At 38.4% G+C, this 21,957-nt stretch overlaps 1 protein-coding gene across 5 annotated transcripts in view; it reads right to left on the minus strand.

Annotated features, from left to right (window-relative positions):
- Positions 1-21,957, minus strand: part of ARAP2 (ArfGAP with RhoGAP domain, ankyrin repeat and PH domain 2) — a 197,788-nt gene that overhangs the window by 99,727 nt on the left and 76,104 nt on the right. For all 5 annotated transcript variants that reach the window (XR_003511512.1, XM_027544232.1, XM_027544234.1 and 2 more), the window contains 5 exons: positions 17,735-17,934; positions 11,416-11,501; positions 10,467-10,649; positions 7,930-8,104; positions 7,317-7,451 (listed from right to left, as the gene is read on the minus strand). Coding sequence is in view for 4 of the 5 variants with exons in the window: in XM_027544232.1 (XP_027400033.1) it covers positions 7,317-7,451; positions 7,930-8,104; positions 10,467-10,649; positions 11,416-11,501; positions 17,735-17,934 (779 nt within the window). In the remaining variant the exon portion in view is untranslated. The remainder of the gene's footprint in view (positions 1-7,316; positions 7,452-7,929; positions 8,105-10,466; positions 10,650-11,415; positions 11,502-17,734; positions 17,935-21,957) is intronic.

Raw genomic sequence — 21,957 nt, forward strand, 5'->3', positions numbered from 1 at the left:
TGCAGAGACCATCTGACCTGCAGAGCTTGAAACATTTACTATCTGGCCCTTTTAAGAAAAGTTTGCTAAACTTTGCTTTTAGAGTTGATGGTAAGCCACTGAAATGGTTTCATTGGAAGGAAATTGCAAGTTTAAATTCTACACACTTACTTTCTGTGAAACATAGATGTGAGAAGGTGAGGCTGAAGGCAGAAGACCAATTGGGACACTCTCAAAAGTGAAAGATGAAGACCATCCAAGGCAGGCAGTACTACAGTGATAGTAAGGATAATGGGTGGGTAAGGAGGAGAAGGGATGATAGGAAAGGATGGGGACCATAGAGACAGGGAGGAGGGGAGAGAGAAATGCATACATGCACTTGTGTATTCTAAAGGGATAAAACATTTATTGATGGGACATAGGGAGTAAGAGAGAGCTTATTAATAGTTATTAATCATTTTTAGCTTTGATTACAAGGTAGGCAGAAATGCCTATTTTTACCTAAAAGAAAATAAAGTAGAAACAGTTTTAGTGCATGTAATCTGAATTTCCTTGGATATGCACTAAATGAAAGGTATCTCCTAGAAATTCAAGTAGGAATACCTATTAGGAAGATTACCCTGTGGATTTGAATCTTCGGGGCAAGAAACAGCCTCAATAACCAGAAAATCTTTAGAGTACAGGCCATAGTTGAAAACGCACAGCAACCGAGGATAGCATCTTGGGGAACTTAGAGAACAATGGATATAGAAGGGTTCACAAATACAGTGAAACAAATGAGAAGAGACAGTGTATAAACAGAAAAGGGGGGAGCATTTCAGAAAGGAGTAATTACCAACATTAAACACAGAAAGAGTTTCAATAAAATAAGGGCCAAAAATATCAGCTAGTCTTCCAAAAAGGAGGTGACTGCCTGTCCTTTAACTGAGAATTCTGTCTCTCTCATCCTCATCTGAGGTGGGCCCTTCAGAGATCAGACCCATTCTGAAAGGGAAGCTACCCTCAGACTGAAGTGGTAAGGAAAAACTTCACGCGAATTACGGCTTTTGAAATAGCCATTTATATGGAAAAGTGTGTTTCTAAAGTAGCAAAAAATGCACACTGAGCTACCAATCATTCCATAATTCTGAGAAAGAACTGTGTGAGGAAAGTCATGGGAAGGGGAAACTGTCAAAAACCTATTTGGCCAAAGAAAGAGATCACATATGAAATTAGGACTTTGGGAACAAGACTGCAGGCTCACGGCAGAGGCCAGGCCCCAGGAGTCTTACATGATAGGTATTTCATAGTTTACACCTTTCTCAGTAGACAAGTGGGAGACATTGGAAGGTCTTAGACAAGTGTCAAATGCATGATCCACAAAGTAAATGTAAATGCAGAACCTAATTATGCTAATTCTAATGGGAAACAAATGACAGACCTCTTGAAAAAGGTGAGTACAAACTCATTTTAAGTTAGAAATATGGGCTTGAGGAGATTTAACCTTGTAGCATCATCACCATAATCCTTGATGAACCTCATTTTTTTTAAGTGAAAATAGGCCAGAGGTCAGACAAAACAGGCATAGATATTACCTCTGAGGATATATAACAACAAAGCTGTGATAGGAAAAGTTGACATTTCTATTCATCTGGGAAGCAATCAGAAAGCTTTAACAAAACTACATTGGATGGCATTGGTCTGCTTGGGCTAATTCAGACAGGACATCCTCTCTGCTACAGAACAAGTTTTACTGCTTAATCAGTTACCAGAAGATGTCTACCAAAAGCAAGATTGGGGTCACAGAATGGACAACTCTTAGGACACAAGGTGTTTATAAGACAAGAGGTTGTGTTTATTATGGTGGTTGGATTAGCTGGAAGGGTTGTTCTTTCCTTCTATTCAAACTGGACATTTAGATCAGGGCAGAAAAACATTACTGCAATTTACGCATGCACAGATAAAGAACTCCAGAGGTGACCTACTGAAATAGTCCTATGAATATTACTAGAGTTATGGTTAACTCTAGAGTTAACCATATAACTAGAGTTACTAGCCTTGACTAGACGGACCTTTCAGTTCAGTTCAGTTCAGTCGTGTCCAACTCTTTGCGACCCCATGAATTGTAGCACACCAGGCCTCCCTGTCCATCACCAACTCCCAGAGTTCACCCAGACTCACGTCCATTGAGTCAGTGATGCCATCCAGCCATCTCATCCTCTGTCGTCCCCTTCTCCTCCTGCCCCCAATCCCTCCCAGCATCAGAGTCTTTGCCAATGAGTCAACTCTTCGCATGAGGTGGCCAAAGTATTAGAGTTTCAGCTTTAGCATCAGTCCTAAACTCAAAGGCTAACCGGAAACCAGAAGCAGTTGTGTACATGGATACCTGTGTGTCTCTGCTACCTTCCTCCTTGTCCTCATCCTCTTATCATCATGCATATGTGCCATATGTTCTTCTATACATCTTATATGCATTAACTCATTGTATCCTCAGAACAACCCTATCAGGTCAGTTCTATGATTATGTACTCCTTTCCTTTTACCCTGTTCATGGGTACAAGATGGATGGACTTTACCAACATCACATAAATACTCAGCATCAGAGCTGGGAGTAAAACCCAAGCAGTCAACTAGGGAAGGTACCCTTCTATTTACTTCACAACCTCCCTGTCTGTGCCTGATATATGCTTGAAGCATATATGTCCATTGTTTAAATGTACCAGGGTACATTAGAGGTCGTGCCTTCAAATACATATGTGCACAATAAATGAGAGATAGTTCAGGTTAAACTATTATTTTTTAAAACCATAAAGTTGTTTCCTGATGAAGAATTTCCCAAACTGATGGCATTCAGCATCCACAGAAAATAAAAATATGCACTAGGACTCCTTTCATTTAAAATATTTCAGCCTTGAAGAAACATTTTTAAACTATGCAAGCTAGGCATTTATGGAACAAAGGATCTTCAAAATTCCTCAATACTAACCCATAAAATTAAATATAAACAGATAATACATAGTTTCTAGTAAACCGTATCAACCACTTTCTTTTTAAAACTCAAACACTGTCAACAAATCAAGGTAAGATACCAAGGGGAAATAATATGGTTGAGGGGAGAAAACAGAAAACAAAATCAGGAAGCTATTATTCAGCTCTACACTTAGGTTTAACAAGAGCTATCAATCTTTCCTTTCATGAACACTAAATTGGGGAGAAAAAGAAAAATACAGATCAGTCTTCATAACCAGAGGCTAGAAGAACTTCAAATCCTGAAAATCTGAACTGACAATTTGAAGCCTCTGTAACTCTCTGAAGGACTTGCATGCATTTTATTCCTTGACTTTTTTCTTTGTTTTTAATCAGTCTGCTCTGTGGCCATCCTGACAAGCCCTGATGGAGTGATGCAGTCCAGATGCTTGCTGTTCAGAGCCAAAGGTGACAACCACACTTTAATCTCTGAATCCTTCCAAATAATTCAATTTTTCCATAAAGCTGGTGCTCAACAGGAGTACCACTGCTGCAGAATCTTGATGGAAAGAGGGGGAAAAAAAAAAAAAAACCCACCAAAACTCTCTGTTTCTTGTTAATTCAACTTTTTCTTCTGTGTTTTTAAGTAGGCTCTTCCTTCCCTGGTGGCTCAGAGGGTAAAGCGTCTGCCTACAATGCAGGAACCCGGGTTCAATCCCTGGGTTGGGAAGATCCCCTGGAGAAGGAACTGGCAACCCACTCCAGTACTCTTGCCTGGAAAATCCCATGGACGGAGAAGCCTGGTAGGCTACAGTCCGTGGGGTCGAAAAGAGTCAGACACGACTGAGCGACTTCACTCACTTCCCAAACAAAATGTGTTTTGTGTCAGCACTTATATATTTTTATAAGCAGGTCAAAAAATAGTAACTAATAATTAAAAATAGACTTTAACCTATATAAAAATTGTGAATTGCTATATCATACACCTGTAAAACTTATACAATACCATATAGAAACTATACTTCAATAAAAATTTTATTATGTATATATAAAGTAATCTGTGCCTTTACACTAGCAGTAATGTGATTAGAGCAATGCCCATTTATTCAACAAATATTTGCACATGACTAGCTATGTGTGGACACTGTATTAGGCACCAGAGATTTGATGATGCTGAATAAACCAGAGAATGCTGATGCCTCAATAAGCTTTCAGTCCAGAAGGAGGGAGAAACAAATCACACAAGGATCCAGTTCATGCAATGAGAGCCACAATGGAAACAAGCAGCACACTATGAGAGGGAAGAACCAGCGGGGGGCCCACACTTTAGGAGGCTGCCACAGAGGTGTCTCCGACCAGGAGGCCCTGAATTGATCCCCTAGAGGTGAGAAGCTGTCATGCTGAGGAAAGTGTGCTCCTTGCAAAGTGAACAGCAACTGCAAAGGTCCGGAGGGGGCATGTTGCAGGAACAGACAGGAAACCAGTGTGGCCAGGCAGGTAGGATAGGAAGGAAGGATGTAAGATGAAGAGGGGAAAGCACCAGAAGGTCTTTTAGGTCAGATAAGGAAAAGGGTTATATCCTGTAATGAGAAGCCACTAAATGTACTTGAACAATGGACATGCATGATCTGATCTGCATTTTCAACAATCACTATGTCTGTTTGGGAGAATGGTTTGGAGGGAAGCCAGGGAAGATATTAACCAGTAAACATATGGGCTGGGGTAGAGGGTATTACAGCCCAGGCAGGACAAGATGGTGACTGGGGTTCAGATGATGTTAGTGAAGATGGAGAGCAGCCAACTGATTCATGGTCTATTCTGAGTTAAAATGACAGACCTTGCTGATATACTGGATGGAATAAATGAAGACTATCAAAGAATACCTTGCTGTTAGACTATTAGATTGTTTTCCAATGAAATCATTTCTGTGTGCTCCATAGTCAAAGTACATATCACTTAAAACAGAATGCTTCAAAATGAGAAAACATCCCTAATGAAATTATAAATATGGAGAATGCACTGGTTTCTGTTTTTTGAAATAAATTTCAACAACAACAAAATCCATAGTTAATTTATCTTTTATAAAAGGAAAAATTGATTTAGTTACAAATTTGAAATATCAATTCAGTTCTCAAGGTGATTAAGAAAAGCAATATATTTCAAGAAAACAGTAAAATGAATTGATGTTTATAAATATTATAACCAGAATTGTCAAAAAATAACTAGAAGCTTATTTTTAGTCTGCAGAATACTTATGATATATTGAGAAGCTTTAGGAAGAAAAGTTCATATTTCAGATTTCCTTCCTATTTCATCTTTGTATAAGTGGTTAGAAGGGTAGATTAATATATCCTGCAATTTAGAAGAAAAATTCTAGAAAACTTGTACACTTCTTAACAATTACATTAATTGCCCTGTTATTCAATTATTTTAATAATTGCTATCATCATTTCACAGATTGTTCTGGTACTTCTTCCCTCTTGATCACACAACTTTCAACTATTTAAGTATTAAATACTGATAAGGAGCAATGGGAAGATGAGAAAATCTCTAAAATTCATCATTTATTATTGGTTGCATTGAGAAAAGTAAGACATGGAAATAAATTTGCTGAAAAAAAAAAACAAGAAAACCTAAACTCAAAGAATAAAGATGCTCTGCCATCTAGTGTCACCTGGTCATTACACTGACCAAAGCCAAAGTCATACAGTAACAATTATAACACAAATCAAATGCAAAACTCTGCTTCATGCTGAGTTCCTCCACTGTTCATGTGAAACCAGCATAATATCAACTATCCTGCAGAGCTTTTATGAGAATTACAATGAACATATAGAAAAAGCCTAAAGCAATGCCTTACACATAGTACACGCTCACTAAAGGCGAGCTACTGTTTACAGGTTTTTGTTGTTTAGCTACTAAGTTCTGTCTGACTCTTTGTGACCCCATGGACTGTAGCCTGCCAGAGTCCTCCATCCATGGGATTTCTCAGGCAAGAATTCTGGAGTGAGTTGCCATTTCCTTCTCCAGGGGATCTTCCCGACCCAGGGATCAAACAAGGGGCTCCTACATTGGTAGGCAGATTCTTGATTACTGAACCACTGCTGCTGCTGCTAAGTCGCTTCAGTTGTGTCCAACTCTGTGCGACCCCATAGACGGCAGCCCACCAGGCTCCCCCGTCCCTGGGATTCTCCAGGCAAGAACACTGGAGCGGGTTGCCATTTCCTTCTCCAATGCATGAAAGTGAAAAGTGAAAGTGAAGTCGCTCAGTCATATCCGACTCCCAGTGACCCCATGGACTGCAGCCCACCAGGCTCCTCCATCCATGGGATTTTCCAGGCAAGAGAACTGGAGTGGGGTGCCATTGCCTTCTCCGACTGAGCCACTAGGAAAGGCCAAAAATCTAATAAAGTATAGTTTATCCCAGTATAACTCTGCTAAAGGTTATAATTTTCTTTTTTTGGACAAATAAAGCCTTTAATTGAAATAATCACTTCAAATGTATGAAGATCAGGATTAACACTCTAAAGTGAGTTTTTCATCCTATTATTCCTCTGACCAAGTAATATGGTTGGATTTTACCACTAGGGAATTAATACCTGCCCTCCGAGTCTCCGAAGTCCACCATCAACTGGCCTGCATAACTTAATCTCTCTTAAATTCTTTCTGTTCTAGTAAGACAGAGCGCATTATATTCTTCCTGCCTACTTTCTAATATTAGTTTGAATGTATATAATGTTAGCCTGTGTCTTACTCATTTTTGTTTTCCTAATGCCCAGCAAATGCCTGACACAAGGAGTGAAATGGATAGATAAATACCCACTATGATTCTTCTAAGATCAACGCCACAAGCCTACAACAGGTTGTTAAATCAATTAGTTCACATCATTTTTTGGAAACCATGCTTAAGCTTTATTTTACTTACACAGACACACACAACTACAATCAGAACAAACTCAACTACTTGAGACCACTTAGTATGCTGACAGAATATAAACCAAAGACTTGTCCGTTCTTCCTACATGTTGACATTTATCTATATTATCTCCCCAGCTGGGGGGTCTGTCCCGAAGGGAAGGGGCTGAATTTCACATTTCTTTGGAATAACTCTTAAATCCTGAAGCAGAATTGGTTGTCTCTGAGGTAGATGTCAGAGAATTCTGCTGAGAATTAGCTCAGCATTCCGAACCAGTAGTAAATTTTTGCTGCAGTGCATGAAATAATACCTGTGCCTGGAAACATTTATAAATCCTCAAAAAATAAATATTTCTCTACTGCAAGATCAAATCTAACATCTCAAGGGGAAAAATATTAAAACTTAAACCTAATTGTTTTGATAATGAAATAAAATTTTATCAGATGACAAAATCTAAAAGGAGCAGAAAAGATACCTTCAAGCAGTTTTTTTTCTGAAGAGAGTTTAGAAGCACCAGCAGGAGCCTGATACAAAAAGTCACAGAGGAACGTAGACTGGGAGGACTCTTGATTTAATCGACCTTCAGAATATATGTCATGTTGAGGGAAATCTAGAAAAATTACAGAAATACCACATCTGAAATGCGAAATGTAAACAATTTTCCCTTGGCTTATGCATATGTTGATGAGTTCTGAGATAGAAGAAAAACTACTTCAAATATACTGCAGAATAAAGACACAGAAACATTTATTTTGCTTTGCATAAAATTTGCAAATAAGCACTTTGGTTGTGTTTATTATTCATACATGAAAACTGGATTTAATTTTAGTGAAAATGATTACATGGGATTAACTATTTTAATCTTCCATTTAGATGATTAAAGACAAATAAAAGATTGATTTCCTAAACTTTTCCTTGAAAGCAAATAAAACATGGGTCTTAATAAGCATCTTCTGTCTTTCTGACAATTACATTTTCTTTTCATTTGAATGGTGTTTCTGTTTTGAGAAATTTACAGATTTGCGCTGCAGTCCTTTTAAGGATCTATCAGGAGAGACCAGGTTCATGAAGGCATGAGAGGGACTAACCTGAGAACTTGTTATGGTAGAGAAATTCCATCTGCAGACTCTGCCCTGCCTTCTTGGCCAGCAGATAGGGGGTGCTGTGCTCAGGATCACCTGTTGCACACATGACATCTGCTCCACTGAACAGCAAAGCCATTGTTTCCAGAACATCTGGTTTCACCACAGCAGCACACAGAGCCTGGTCAATAAAAGAAAATACAACTTCTAAGTGAAGAAGATATAATTCTAGCAATTAAAATGCAAGAAAGTCTGCCAATTCGTTTATGAGATGCAGTTTGTATTTCTTTTTAACAAATCTAATAATTATTACGCCCTGAACTAACCAACAGGTAACAAAGGCCTGGTTTACATGAATTTAAATTTCAACAGAAGATCACCAAATGTCTATTCATTTTTTTATTGCAGTGATGTTCCAAATCTTCAAATCCATTATATCTGCCATGGAAGATATTTTCTGTATTTTACATACTATGATAATGGCAATGCTCAGAAACTTCAAAATACTTCAAATGCAGTAATGAAGTATCCACTAAATATTTTGTTTGCATGAATGTTTCTGCATGCGTGCTAACTCGCTTCAGTTGTGTCCAACTCTTTGCAACCCTATGGACCGTAGCCCACCAGGCTCCTCTGTCCATGGGATTTACCAGGCAAGAATACTGGAGTGGGTTGCCATGCCCTCCTCCAGGGAATCTTCCCAACCCAGGGATCAAACCCATGTCTCCTGCAGCACTTGTTTTGCGGGTGGATTCTTTACTGCTGAGCCACCAGAGAAGACATCAGTCTTGGCAATGATTTTTTGGATATGATAGCAAAAGTGCAAGTATCAAAATCAAGTGGAATTATAGCAAACTAAAAAACTTCTGCATAGTGAAACAATCAACAAAATGAAAAGTTAACCCACAGCACAAGGGAAAATACATTCAAACCATATATTGCATAAGGGTTAGCAACCAAAATATACAGATAACACATGCAACTCAATTAGAAAGAGACAATCCAATTTAAAAAATGGGTAGAGGACCTAAATATACAGTTTTCCGATGAAGACATCCACAGAGCCAACAATTTTTAAGCAGTATCTCCTCAATAAAGTAATTTTTAAAAATTATTCACTGATGTGAAGAGTACTATTTTTAAGAAGCCCAATGTGGTAGTAAATCCTAACAGACAGACATCCCTATATATCTTGAAGAAGAAAGAAACAGCTAGTAATTAAAGTCAAGCTTATCTAATATCTTAGCTCAGGGTATCTATATGGTGTGGCAGAAAAAATCTCCTTTGGGGTCATCAGTATTTACCCTTTGACAAGATTCCTGTCATTATCAAAAAGAGAGAATGCATTGGGGGGAAAATATGCCCTAGTTCTCCAATCTTGCCAGTTACTTCCCCAAATTCACAACTTACTATTTATGTACTTTTTATCAGCCTCTGGTACATAGAACTAGATTAATTATAACCCTTGGTTATACCTTGTTATCACTATTCCATGCATGTCTAGTATAAATGGTCAGTTTTTTTCATAGAAATTAGCATCCGTAAAAGTATCACCCTAAACAAAACTAAATGACGTAGCAGTAACCTATATATTATTGCGCACCTCTGTCCCATCTCTCTGACTCTCCCCTACCTTACGTATAGATTCTGCATCTTGCATTTATTGTACATCATTGCTTTAAAATCAATTGGTGGCCTCACTTTACTAATACCAAAGATGTATAAAGAAGCAAGAACCTAATTTATGGTAACTAAACCAATAGAAGAGAAATATAAAACAACTGTATAAATCTTATAATTTCTAGAGAAGAAGTGAAAAGGTCTTCATTTTCAAAAATTTTCAGCATAATGCTCTTTACTTCGGGATGCTTATCCAATAAGCATTGACACTGAATGCATTTTAAAGAACTGAGAACCGTGAAAGCATACTCTAGTCATAGAAAAGTGTATGTTTTCAATATCTATACATAGAAGAACCTTCTGACACACAAGAAATTGAAGCAGTTGATTCTTTTTTAAAAAGGAGGGCAAGATGTTAAACAAATTCTTTGCTAAAAGAGCAATACAGAATGGTCACAAGAAGACCTAGAATCACTCAGCCGAAGGCAAAGGACACTTGTAATCAAGGGCACTAAACAAACTACTGTTTGTAACAATAAACTGAGTGAATGAAGTTTATTTTGTTGACACCAAGTCAGCAGCATACGAGCTGAAGTTATTATGTTCAATATCCTGTCCCTAATATGGGGAACGTTGTTCAAGTTTTAACTGGGGTGGGTGTACATCAGATAGAAACTTCAGTGAGGGAGGAAAAGTTTACTTGCTGTTGATAATGAATCCTCAAGTGAAATGAAGGGAAAAGATCTAAGGCGCAATGTTACAAAAGGCAATAAAATTAAACAATAATTTTATGAAACAGCAAAATTTTGAAAAATTTTTTGAAATTTTCAGAAGTTTCTTTTTTTAAACATGTTTTCAAAACCCTTGGTACACACTTAAAAAGACCTTAACATCCATGTCTTTTGTTACATTTCACTGGTTACCTTATTTAATTCTTCCTTGGTGAGAGACGCCAAAAGGGTTTTTCTGAATCTTCCTTCTTTGTACTTCTGAGTGATAAAATTTTTTCTCTTTTCTACTGAACAGTCCATGTGTAATTCTTCATCTTTTTGAAGATTACCAGCCCAAAAGTCATTAGCTCTTTTGTTTCCAATGACAATGAAAAGCTGAATTATCAAATAATTACAAAATGTATCAATTTAAACAATATATTTGAATCTGCAGAAAACTGAGTCACATGACAAATTAAAGCACATAGTGTAAAATATGCAAAAAATCCAAAAAAGACCCAATTTTTTTCTGGAAGATGCAGTGTGAAAGCAGACAATATTTCTATTTAAACAGCCTAGCTGCTCTTAATAATGGTAAAAGATTAGCTAGAAAAGAAACTGCAAGCAACACAAATTGCAGCAAAAGCATTATTACTTTTTGAAGCTAGCTCACATTGAGACAGATTCATTTAAAATGGCTGAGTAGGTGGTCTAATATGGTTGAGAGCATTACACCCGAGCACAGAATAGATGCAGGAGACAACAAGTTGGACAAGATCGCAGTTAATGACAGAGTATGGCCGAGATAAAGAATAGTCAATTTTGCCAAATGTTTGCATTCACCACTCTGATATTTTATCCATGCTGGGTTAAAAAGAAAGAGTAAATTCTGGCTTTAAAAAGAGCTGCCAAGCCTTTTAAAGTAGTTATTACCATTAAAGCTCCTTGCATTTTTTATTTTTATTTTTAAAGTAACTACCTCATTTAGGAAGCATTCTGAAAGTTAAGGTAGAAAGTTACTACTATACAACAGGCGATAAGCCATTTTTAATACTGTGCTGAGATCTTGATCAGAGAAATCCTAAAGTAACCTCACCCCGCCACCAACTGCACATTTCCTCCCAGATTCTCGCTGATCACACCACAGTCAAGTCAGACTCACCTCAATGAGCTCATTGCTCCAAATGCTGGCATCCATTTTCAGACTTCTAACCTTGGAATCTTTTGGTCCTAAAGATCTATGTTGCCCTGTAGACCAAAATAAATAAATAAATTAATTAATAATAATAATAATGATAATAATTCTCTTTGAATTTCTATGTACATGTATTTTACCATTAAAAAGTATGTATGTATATATACATGGCAGTCTGTATTAACATTAAAACACATGGACATCACCAGATGGTCAACAATGAAATCAGATTGATTATATTCTTTGCAACCAAAGATGGAGAAACAAAAACAAGACCTGGAACTGACTTTGGCTCAGATCATCCACTCCTTATTGCAAAATTCAGACTTAAATTGAAGAAAGTGGGGAAAACCACAAGACCATTCAGGTATAAATCAAATCCCTTATGATTACACAGTGGAGGTAAGGAATAGATTCAAGGGATTAGATCTGGTAGACAGAGCGCCTGAAGAATTATAGACTGAGGTCTGTAACACTGTACAGGAGCCAACGATCAAAACTTGCCAAAGAAAAAGAAATGCCAAAAGTCCAAATGATTTCTTCCTAAGGAGGCTTTACAATAGCTGAGAAAAGAATAGAAGCTAAAGGCAAGGGAGAAACGGAAAGATATAGCCCACTGAATGCATAGTTCCAGAGAACAACAAGGAGAGATAGGTAGAAAGCCTTCTTAAATGAACAATACAAAGAAATAGAGGAAAACAACAAAATGGGAAAGACTACAAATCTCAAGAAAATTGAAAACATCAAGGGAACATTTCATGAAAGAATGAACATGATAAAAGACAGAAACAGTAAGGATCTAACAGAAAGCAAAGAGATTAAGAAGAGGTGGCAAGAATACACAGAAGAGCTATAAACAAAAAAAAGGTCTTAATAACCTAGATAATAATGATGGTATGGTCACTCACCTAGAGCCAGACATCCTGGAGTGTAAAGTCAAGTGGGCCTTAGGAAGAATTACTATGAACAAAGGTATTGGAGGTGACTGAATTTCAGCTGAGCTACTTAAAATCCTAAAAGATGATGCTGTTCAAGTGCTGCACTCACTATTCCAGAACATCAGTAGTGGCCACATGACTGAAAAAGTCAGTTTTCATCCCCATCCCAAAGAAGGGCAGTGCCAAAGAATGTTCAAACTACTGTGCAGTTGTGCTCATTTCACATGCTAACAAGGTTATACTCAAAATCCTTCAAGCTTGGCTTCAGCAATACGTGAACCAAGAACTTCCAGATATACAAGCTGGATTCAGAAAAGGCAGAGGAGCCAGAGATCAAACTATGAATATTCCCTGAATCATAAAGAAAGCAAGGGAATTCCAGAAAAACATCTACTTCTGCTTCAATGAATACACTAAAGCCTTTGACTGTGTCGATCACAACAAACTGCGGAAAATTCTTCAAGAGATGGGAATACCAGACCACATTACCTGCCTTCTGAGAAACCTGTATGCAGGTCAAGCAGCAACAGTTAGAACCGGACATGGAACAATGGATTGGTTCCAAATTGGGAAAGGAGTATGTCAAGGCTGCATATTGTCACCCTGCTTATTTAACATACATGCAGAGTACATCATGTGAAATGCCAGGTTGGATGAAGCTCAAGGTGAAATCAAGATTGCCAGGAGAAATATCAGTAACCTCAGATATGCAGATGATACCACCCTAGTGGCAGAAAATGAAGAGGAACTAAAGAGCTTCTTGATGAAGGTGAAAGAAGAGAGTAAAAAAGATGGCTTAAAACTCAACATTCAGAAAACTAAGATCATGGCATCCAATCCCATCACGTCATGGCAAATAGATGGGGAAAAAATGGAATCAGTGAGAGACTTCATTTTCTTGGGCTTCAAATCACTGCAGATGGTGACTGCTGCCATGAAGACACTTGCTCCTTGGAAGAAAAACTATGGCAAACCTAGACAGTGTATTAAAAACCAAGATATCACTTTGCCAACAAAGGTCCATATAGTCAAAGCTATGGTTTTTCTAGTAGTCATGTACAGATATGAGAGTCTGACCAAAAAGAAGGCTAAGTGTCAAAGGATAGATGCTTTTGAGCTATGCTGCTGGAGAAGACTCTTGAGAGTCCCTTGGACAGGAAAGAGAATCAAACCAGTCAATCCTAAAGGAAATCAACCCTGTATAGTCACTGAAAGGACTGAAGCTGAAGCTGATGCTGAAGCTGAAGCTCTAATACTTTGACCCCCTGATGTGAAGAGCTGACTTATTGGAAAATACCATGATGCTGGGAAAGACTGAAAACAAGAAGAAGGGGGCAACAGAGGATAAGATGGTTGGATAGCATCACCAACTTAATGGATACGAGTTTAAGCAAACACCAGGATCTAGTGAAGGACAGGGAACGCTGATGTGCTGCCAAATATGGGGTAGCAAAGATTTGGACACAACTAGGCCACTGAACAACAACAAGAAATATATGTATGTCTGGATTAATATATCTTTTCAACTTAAACTATTACCTACTTTTTTATACCACAGTTGCTGCTAAGTCACTTCAGTCGTGTCCGACTCTGTGCGACCCCACAGAAAGCAGCCAACCAAGCTCCTCCATTCCTGGGATTCTCCAGGCAAGAATCCTGGAGTGGGTTGCCATTTCCTTCTCCAATGCATGCATGCATGCTAAGTTGCTTCAGTCGTGTCCAACTCTTTGCAACCCCATGGACAGCAGCCCACCAGGCTCCTCTGTCCACAGGATTCTCCAGGCAAGAATACTGGAGTGGGCTGCAATTTCCTTCTCCAATACCACAGTAGTGGAAGTAATCAAACAGAAATCATAACCAAAAATAAGAAAGATTATGGAAATCACCTACTCAATCGTGTCCAACTCTTAGTGAGCCATGGACTGCAGCCCACCAAGCTCCTTTGTCCATGGGGATTTTCCAGGCAAGAATATTGGAGTGGGTTGCCATGCTCTCCTCAAGGGTATCTTCCCAACCTAGAGATTACATCCAAGTTTCCCCACTGCAGGTGAATTCTTTACCATCTGAGCCACCAGGGAAGCCCATGAATAATGGAGTGGGTAACCTATCCCTTTTCCAGGGGATCTTCCTGACCCAGGAATTGAACTGGGGTCTCCTGCATTGCAGGCAAGATTCTTTACCAGCTGAGCTACCAGGAAGCCCTTTAAAAGTATGTATTCATGTATATGTGTTTATGTGTGTACATGTATGTATGTGTATACATACGAAATTTTTTCATTGTTTGGTAACTGACTAGAAATTTTAAGTCACTTAAAATTTTATAATGGGTATGTGTAAATTACATATATGTGAATACAGATATCATCCCTTACTCTTAAAAAAAAGACTAGCAACATACTAGCTAATGAATGTATACTTAAAAAATCCAAAGTGGATTCTTTATTCTACTATTATACCTGGAAGAGAGTAACAGCCCAACATTCTAGTATCATCAATTTAATTCTGCTATATAAATCATCATTCAGACTTTACTGGGCACCCAGGCCTATGTCAGACTCTTTCTAAACTGAGGAGAAAAGAACACAAAACATTATTTTGGTCTTAAGGATCTTCTGCCTAATGATCATGAGAAAGTTCATTCCTCTCTGTACATTAGGTAGGTTCCTTTCCTCCCTTCTCTGAGAAAAAAAAATACTCAGAGCACGATGCCCTAGAATTCCCATGGCAAGACCTAGCATAGGTTTGCACTTACGGAGACTACAAAAAGGCAATACTAAAAGGAGTAAAGCCCAAAGGCAGGCAGGAAGAAAGGATGCTGGAGTAGCCTAAGATTCTGAGTTAAGGCAGTAGGAAAAGAAGTGAAGTGGAGAACAGATTTAGAGATACTTAGAAGGTAAAACCAGGATGGAATCTGGTGGGCTTTAAGGAAAGGGGAAGGGTCAAGAGGGACTCTCAGGCTTGAGTGAAGGGCAGAGTAGATGACTTCTGATCAAGATTTGTAATATAGGAAAATATTCAGTTTTATGTAGTGAGCTGGGAAGCAGTGAGAACTCCACACTATCATGTTGCCTTTGAGGTATCTTGAGCAAATCCAAGTGGAGACCCTAGCAGGAGATACAGGAGTATGGTTTCCAACAGAGTAAGAAACACCTGCTAAAAAAGACTGTTGGATTCAAATGATAAATAACATCACTCAGGAATGTCAGGATGAAAGAGATCTGAGGATACAACCCAAGGCAACACACGTTTTAGGAGCAGGCAAAAGATGACCAGAAGAGCAAGAGCACACTAAGAGAAAATGGCCTGCTGGAAGTTGAGGAAGGATGGGAAGTCACGGAGAGGCAGACTGGTCAAGAATGTCAAATACTCCCGAGAGTGCAAGGAATATAGGAACTGACCACATAGAAACTGAGAGGTAAAATACACTGGTAAATGTGTATTTTTATTGGAAAATATTTTTATTGGAGGTGAGGCAGATGAAGACTGATTACAGGATGCTGATGATATAGTAGGAAGTTAAAGAAATGAAAACCTGCATAAACTATTACTCTTGAAAGTATCTTCTCTATGAAAGGAAAAAGGAACAGAGAATTATATCTAAGGGAATAATAAGTTTTCAGAGATCTGGTGTTAACAGAACAGAATTATGCAAATTTACATGCTGAACCAAATAAACCATAGTTGAATATGGCTGTCCCTCAGTATCTCAGAGGATTGATACCAGGACTCTCCACAGACACCAAAATCCAAGTATGCTTAAGTCCCTTGTGTAATATGGCCATAGTATCTTCATATAACTTATACACATTCTCTATTATATTCAATACTTTAAATCATCTCTAAATTACTTAAAATACATAATACAATATAAATGCTAAGTAACAACTACAGGTACATCCAAATTCAAATTTTGCTTTTTGGAATTTTTTTCCAATTACTTTTGATCTGGAACCCGTGACTGTGAAAGACCTACTGTACTTAGAGAGTGAATAAGTGATGGGGTAAGGACTCAGAGAAGAGAGGAGAGAAAGGGAACATAAGAAGACAGAATAGCCTTGGACAGACACTATCTCTTCCAATGAGACTGGAAAGAAGAGGTTGGGAGAAAATGCAAAGTCAAGGAGGATTAACTGGGGCTTTTTGGTTGCTATTGATGTAGTTGATCCACTTTTGAGAACTCCTACCTCAGTAGGATGAGAAATGTGGTAGCACAGAGCTCTGGAAGACTCTGAAGGGTTTGAAGCAACTGTCCTGTCTTTGCTCTGTCTGAGATAGGAGCTCTTCCTCTGCATTGTCTCAATGAAACCTGTGCTCAACTCTATTGCTATCCTTATCATAGTCTATTAAAATAACTATATATTTCTGCAGGATATGTCATATTTTATAGATTTAACTCCCAGGACCAGCACAGTACCTGGTAGAGCTAAAGAGCTGAGGAAAGTTTGCTAAGTCACTTCAGTCATGTCCGACTCTGTGTGACCCCATAGACGGCAGCCCACCAGGCTCTCCTGTCTCTGGGATTCTCCAGGCAAGAACACTGGAGTGGGTTGCCATTTCCTTCTCCAATGCATGAAAGTGAAGTCGCTTAGTCGTGTCTGACACTTAGCGACCTCATGGACTGCAGCCCACCAGGCTCCTCCATCCATGGGATTTTCCAGGCAAGAGTACTGGAGTGGGGTGCCATTGCCTTCTCCAGAGGAAAGTTTAGGTTGTAACTAATTTCTCCAAGACCTCCACAGTCACATACCTAAGCTAGGGTCCATTCCCTTCACTCACTTGGACAGCTGCCTTACCTCCCAAATACGAGATGTCAAATAGTCCTTAAGGTTTAAGGTCACAAGGAGAAAACAAGTCACAACACTGGTTACTTTCATAAACTTCAACATGCCTGGAAAATGCTTCTATATAATAATTCTCATTGTAAGAGAGAACACATCTTTTGTAACAAGATTAGAAAGCAGAGCAGCACTGAAATGTGAAAAATACATCTTACAAAATATGATTTGGGAAAAGGGACAAATCATACGAACAGTGAGTGTGTTCAGGGTGCATTCTGAAACACATTCATCCCAAATCTGAAAATTTCAGTACTGTCTTTTAAAAATCCATACATGGTCCAGTAGGCACACACACAAAAAATGATTACATGCTTAAAAATCAATTTTTATCTCTAAGCCATGCATAAGAGAAGTATAGAATGATATTTCTAAATTTGATTTAAATGTAATAAGCTTTCTCTGCTTTTATTCTTCATAGCCATTAGCTGGGACACAATATATATGACACTGAAGAGCTTTCGGTGCCGATCTGCCACCAAACAGCGATGAGCGTAACTTATCACTAATTACCTGCACACTTCTTGCAGATGACAACACAGAGATTGATGGAGGCCCAGTCAGGATCTGGGGCTTTACAATCTGCACAGCTCCTGTTGGACTCATTGTACCAAATCTTCTCAGCTACTTCATAATCAGAGAGAGTTTCTGCTATTGATTGCTGCACAGCTTCAATCCACTCTTGTTTCTCTTTTTCAGACTCAGCTGTAAAGCTGAAACAATTAACGTTTCTGCATTATCGATCTCCCTTGTAAAGGCCAATTAAGCAGTATGTTCGGTTTGTATATTCATTTCACTCACAAAGGAGACAGCAGCTGAAAAATATGCCTTCCAGGCAGTTGCAGAGTCTTTTCTGTTAAAAACCATCTCATTGAGAAATCTATTTTTTTCCTTTAACTTTCCATGTTGCTTATGACTTTGTTTACCTATCTTGAGCCAAAATTAACATACACATTTTTCTGACCAGGATATAAATATCACCTTGTTAGGTCAAAAGCTTAAAAGTGAGGCCATGTTTTCTAAGCAGTGGTTACATCATAATCAATAAGAGACTGGCAGAGTTTCAGGACTAAGTGGGTTATTTTGCCAAGAAAATATGCCATAGTCTGAAACTAAGTTATCAAAAACACCCACTAGAAATTTTGATTTTTTTGTCTTAAAAATAGATTTTTTTAATTGGAAGAATGTCCAGATGGCTTTCAGAAACTGAGAAATCAAGAAAGTTTTAAGTGATTAGTATTCTAACAGAATGCTAACTCATTTTTAGCCTCATTCCTATTTATTCCAATTCTTAGTGCTTATTGAGTACCTGAGTGAAAGAATAAAAACATTAAAACATGAGTTCACTCCTTCAAGAAATATTTAGAGAGTACTTATAATATGCCAGAAAATGTGCTATACACAGTGCCCCAAACTCAGTCAATGGCCCATAGAACGATGCTTCACACTACAATTTTCTGTTCTGAGGATGAAAATGCTTTGAGATACAATGAACGTAACAGAGGACTAATATATCCTACATAATCTATAGAGAAATTCAGTGGCCTCCATGGATTATATTTTTTAATCACTCCAAGTTTCATTATCACTATAACATCTATAAATTCTTTAGTGGTCTCTTTTCTGCTTCTCTATAGAGATTGGTCAGAGCCCACAGGATACAATGGAAAATAGGTTGGTCCCTGTCCCTGGTTCCAGGTGTATAGTTCCTCAGATCCTTGGAATCCCCTGAGTGGCAAAAACCCTTTATATGCTAATGGACAGCTTCTGACTGGAGGCTAGACAGCTTCAGCATGGGAGCTGGTCAGCAGAAGACCAAGATGGGACTAGAGAGCTGGAACTTTCCTATCCTTGACCTCTGGGAAGGGGAGAACTGCGATGCTTGATCATGTTTGACTCTGCTACAGTAGCCCACCAGGCTCCTCTGCCCATGAAATTTCCCAGGCAAGAATACTGGAGCAGGTTGCTGCTTCCTACTCCAGGGGATCTTCCCAACCCCAAGGATCAAACCTGTGTCTCGTGTATTGGCAGGTGAATTCTTTACCACTGGTGCCACCTGGGAAGCCCCTGGGAAGGTGAGACAGGCTGGTAATTGACTTAGTCATCAATGGCCCAGGGTTTCAGGGCTTCCCAGGTGGCACTAGTGGTAAAGAATCCACCTGCTAATGCAGGCGACACAGGACATGAGGGTTCGATGCCTGTGTTGGGAAGATCCCCTGGAGGAGGAAATGGGAACCCACATCAGTATTCTTGCCTGGAAAATCCCATGGACTGAGTAGCCGGGTGAGCTCCAGTCCATGGGGTCACAAAGAGTCAGACACCACTGAGCACCTGCACACACACCCTGGATTTCATCATTCTCACCTATGAAATGAAACCTCCATAAAATCCCCCCAAACAACAGGGTTTGAAGAACTCTGAGGCTGATGAACACATTGAGGTGCCAGGAGGGTGGTGCATCCAGAGAGAGCTTGGAAGTTCTCTGCCACAAACCCCCTGTACTGTGGCCTCTAAAGCTCTCCCATTTAGCCATTCCTGAGCTGCATTTTTTATAATAAGCTGGTAATATTATTTGAACCCTTTTCCTGAGTTCTCTGAGACATTATAGCAAATTATCAAATCTGGGGGAGAGAGGGTAATGAGCACCCCAATTTGAACTAAGCTGGGCTGAGTGAGAGTAACCTGAGGACACTCTTCTGGGACTGAGCCCTTAAACCCGTGGGGTCTGAGTCTCCCTCCAGGAAGATATAGGACACCCAGTTGGTGTACAGAGAGTTGGAGAATTGGCTGGTGTTAGGACAAACCGTTCAAGTTTGACATAATATAAAGCACTTTAAGTAAAAACAGCTTAGACAATGTCTACATTGTCAGTTAAGGCTTGAATTTCCTTTATGAAAATAAAGCTTGTTATTCTTTTTCAAAATTCCAGCCAGTAGACATATTTTAACAGATAATATGGGTACTACAGTTGGTATTAATAGCATTTTTGAAATCATAAAGTAATTAATTGCTAGACCTTCAAAATCCTGTGACAATTGCCTCTAACCCACATACTACTTTGTGGTATGTTGATTATTTGTGACAAGCAAATTAACATGGTTGAACTCAACAGATATGACTTATGCCCCTCTAAAGCAATGGAGTTACTATAGATTATTAACAAGTATAAAAACATACATTAAGTTTTCTGCTTCACTGTCATAATAAAATAATGAGTAGAGTACCATAATACAAGATATATACCAAAATGCTAAGATATTTGATCAATAAGTGCTGTGAGTCATTAAGTTCAGCAACAGTTTAAGCTGGAGTTCCTTTTAGAAAATCACAGAGTAAAATAAAAAAAAAAAAAATCACAGAGTAACCATAATTAGGGATTAATCTTAAAGGAGAGATTGTATTTGATTAGGCTTAAAAAAAGACAAAATAACAATACAGCTTAAAGACAATGCTATATCTATTTTTATTTTATTCCCTCATAACAATTTTTCATATATTTGTGGATCAAAAATCATCAAGCCTTCTAAGAAAAAAGGCATTATGAAAAGAAACTATTCAAATCTCAAGAAATTTGTATCTTTGCAGGTTGTATGATAAGTCATTTTCGCAAAGTGTTTTTATACACTGGCTAACAAATTACATGATCTGAAAAAGTAAAAATGCAATTATTTCTGTTTCAGGTGTACAGCAAAGTGATTCAGTTTCATATATATGTTCATATTCTTTTCCATTATAGGGTTATTACAAAATATTGAATATACTTCCCTGTGCTATACAGTAGGTGCTTATTGTTTACCCATTTTATATATGAAAAGTGAAAGTGAAGTCGCTCAGTTGTGTCCGACTCTTTGCAACCCCATGGACTGTAGCCTACCAGGCTCCTCCATCCATGGAATTTTCCAGGCAAGAGTACTGGAGTGGGTTGCCATTTCCTTCTCCAGGGGATTTTCCCGACCCAGGGATTGAACCCGGGTCTCCCGCATTGCGGGCAGGCACTTTACCGTCTGAGCCACCAGGGTGTATATGTTAATCCCAAATTCCTAATTTATTTCCCCTTTGGTGGGGATGTTTTCCCGTAAGTCTTTTCTGTGAATCTATTTCTGTTTTGTAAATAAGATCATTTATATTTTTTTTACGATTCTACATATAAGAGATGCTATATGGTATTTGTCTTTCTTGTATATACATACACACACACCACATCTTCTTTATCTATTCATCTGTTGATGGATATTTAGGTTGCTTCCATGTCTTGGCTATTCTAAATAACACTGTGGTGAACAACAGGGTGCGTACATCTTTTTGAATTAAGAGTTTTCTCTGAATATAAGCCCAAGAGTAAAGACTGTAGGATCATATGGTATCTGTATGTTTAGTTTTTTAAAGAACCTTCCATAATCTTTTCCATAGTGGCTGCATCAATTTATACATCCACCAAAAGTGTAGAAGAGTTCCCTTTTCACCACACTCTCTCCAACACTTTATTTGTAGCCTTCTTAATGATGGCCATTCTGCTTGGTGCAAGGTGGTACCTTATTGTAGTTTTGATTTGTATGTCTCTAATAATCAGTGCTACTGAGCATCCTTGGTGCTTATTGGTAAATTTTTACACACTGGCTAATAAATGACACAATATGAAAAAGTAAGAACGTAATTTTACTGTGTCCTATAAGAAGTCAAATCATGACTGGCAATGTAAAAATGGATCACCTAAGCTTTACTGTAATAGTACAAAC

The sequence above is a fragment of the Bos indicus x Bos taurus genome, chromosome 6 (assembly GCF_003369695.1).
Source record: "Bos indicus x Bos taurus breed Angus x Brahman F1 hybrid chromosome 6, Bos_hybrid_MaternalHap_v2.0, whole genome shotgun sequence".
NCBI classification, from domain to species: Eukaryota; Metazoa; Chordata; class Mammalia; order Artiodactyla; family Bovidae; genus Bos; species Bos indicus x Bos taurus.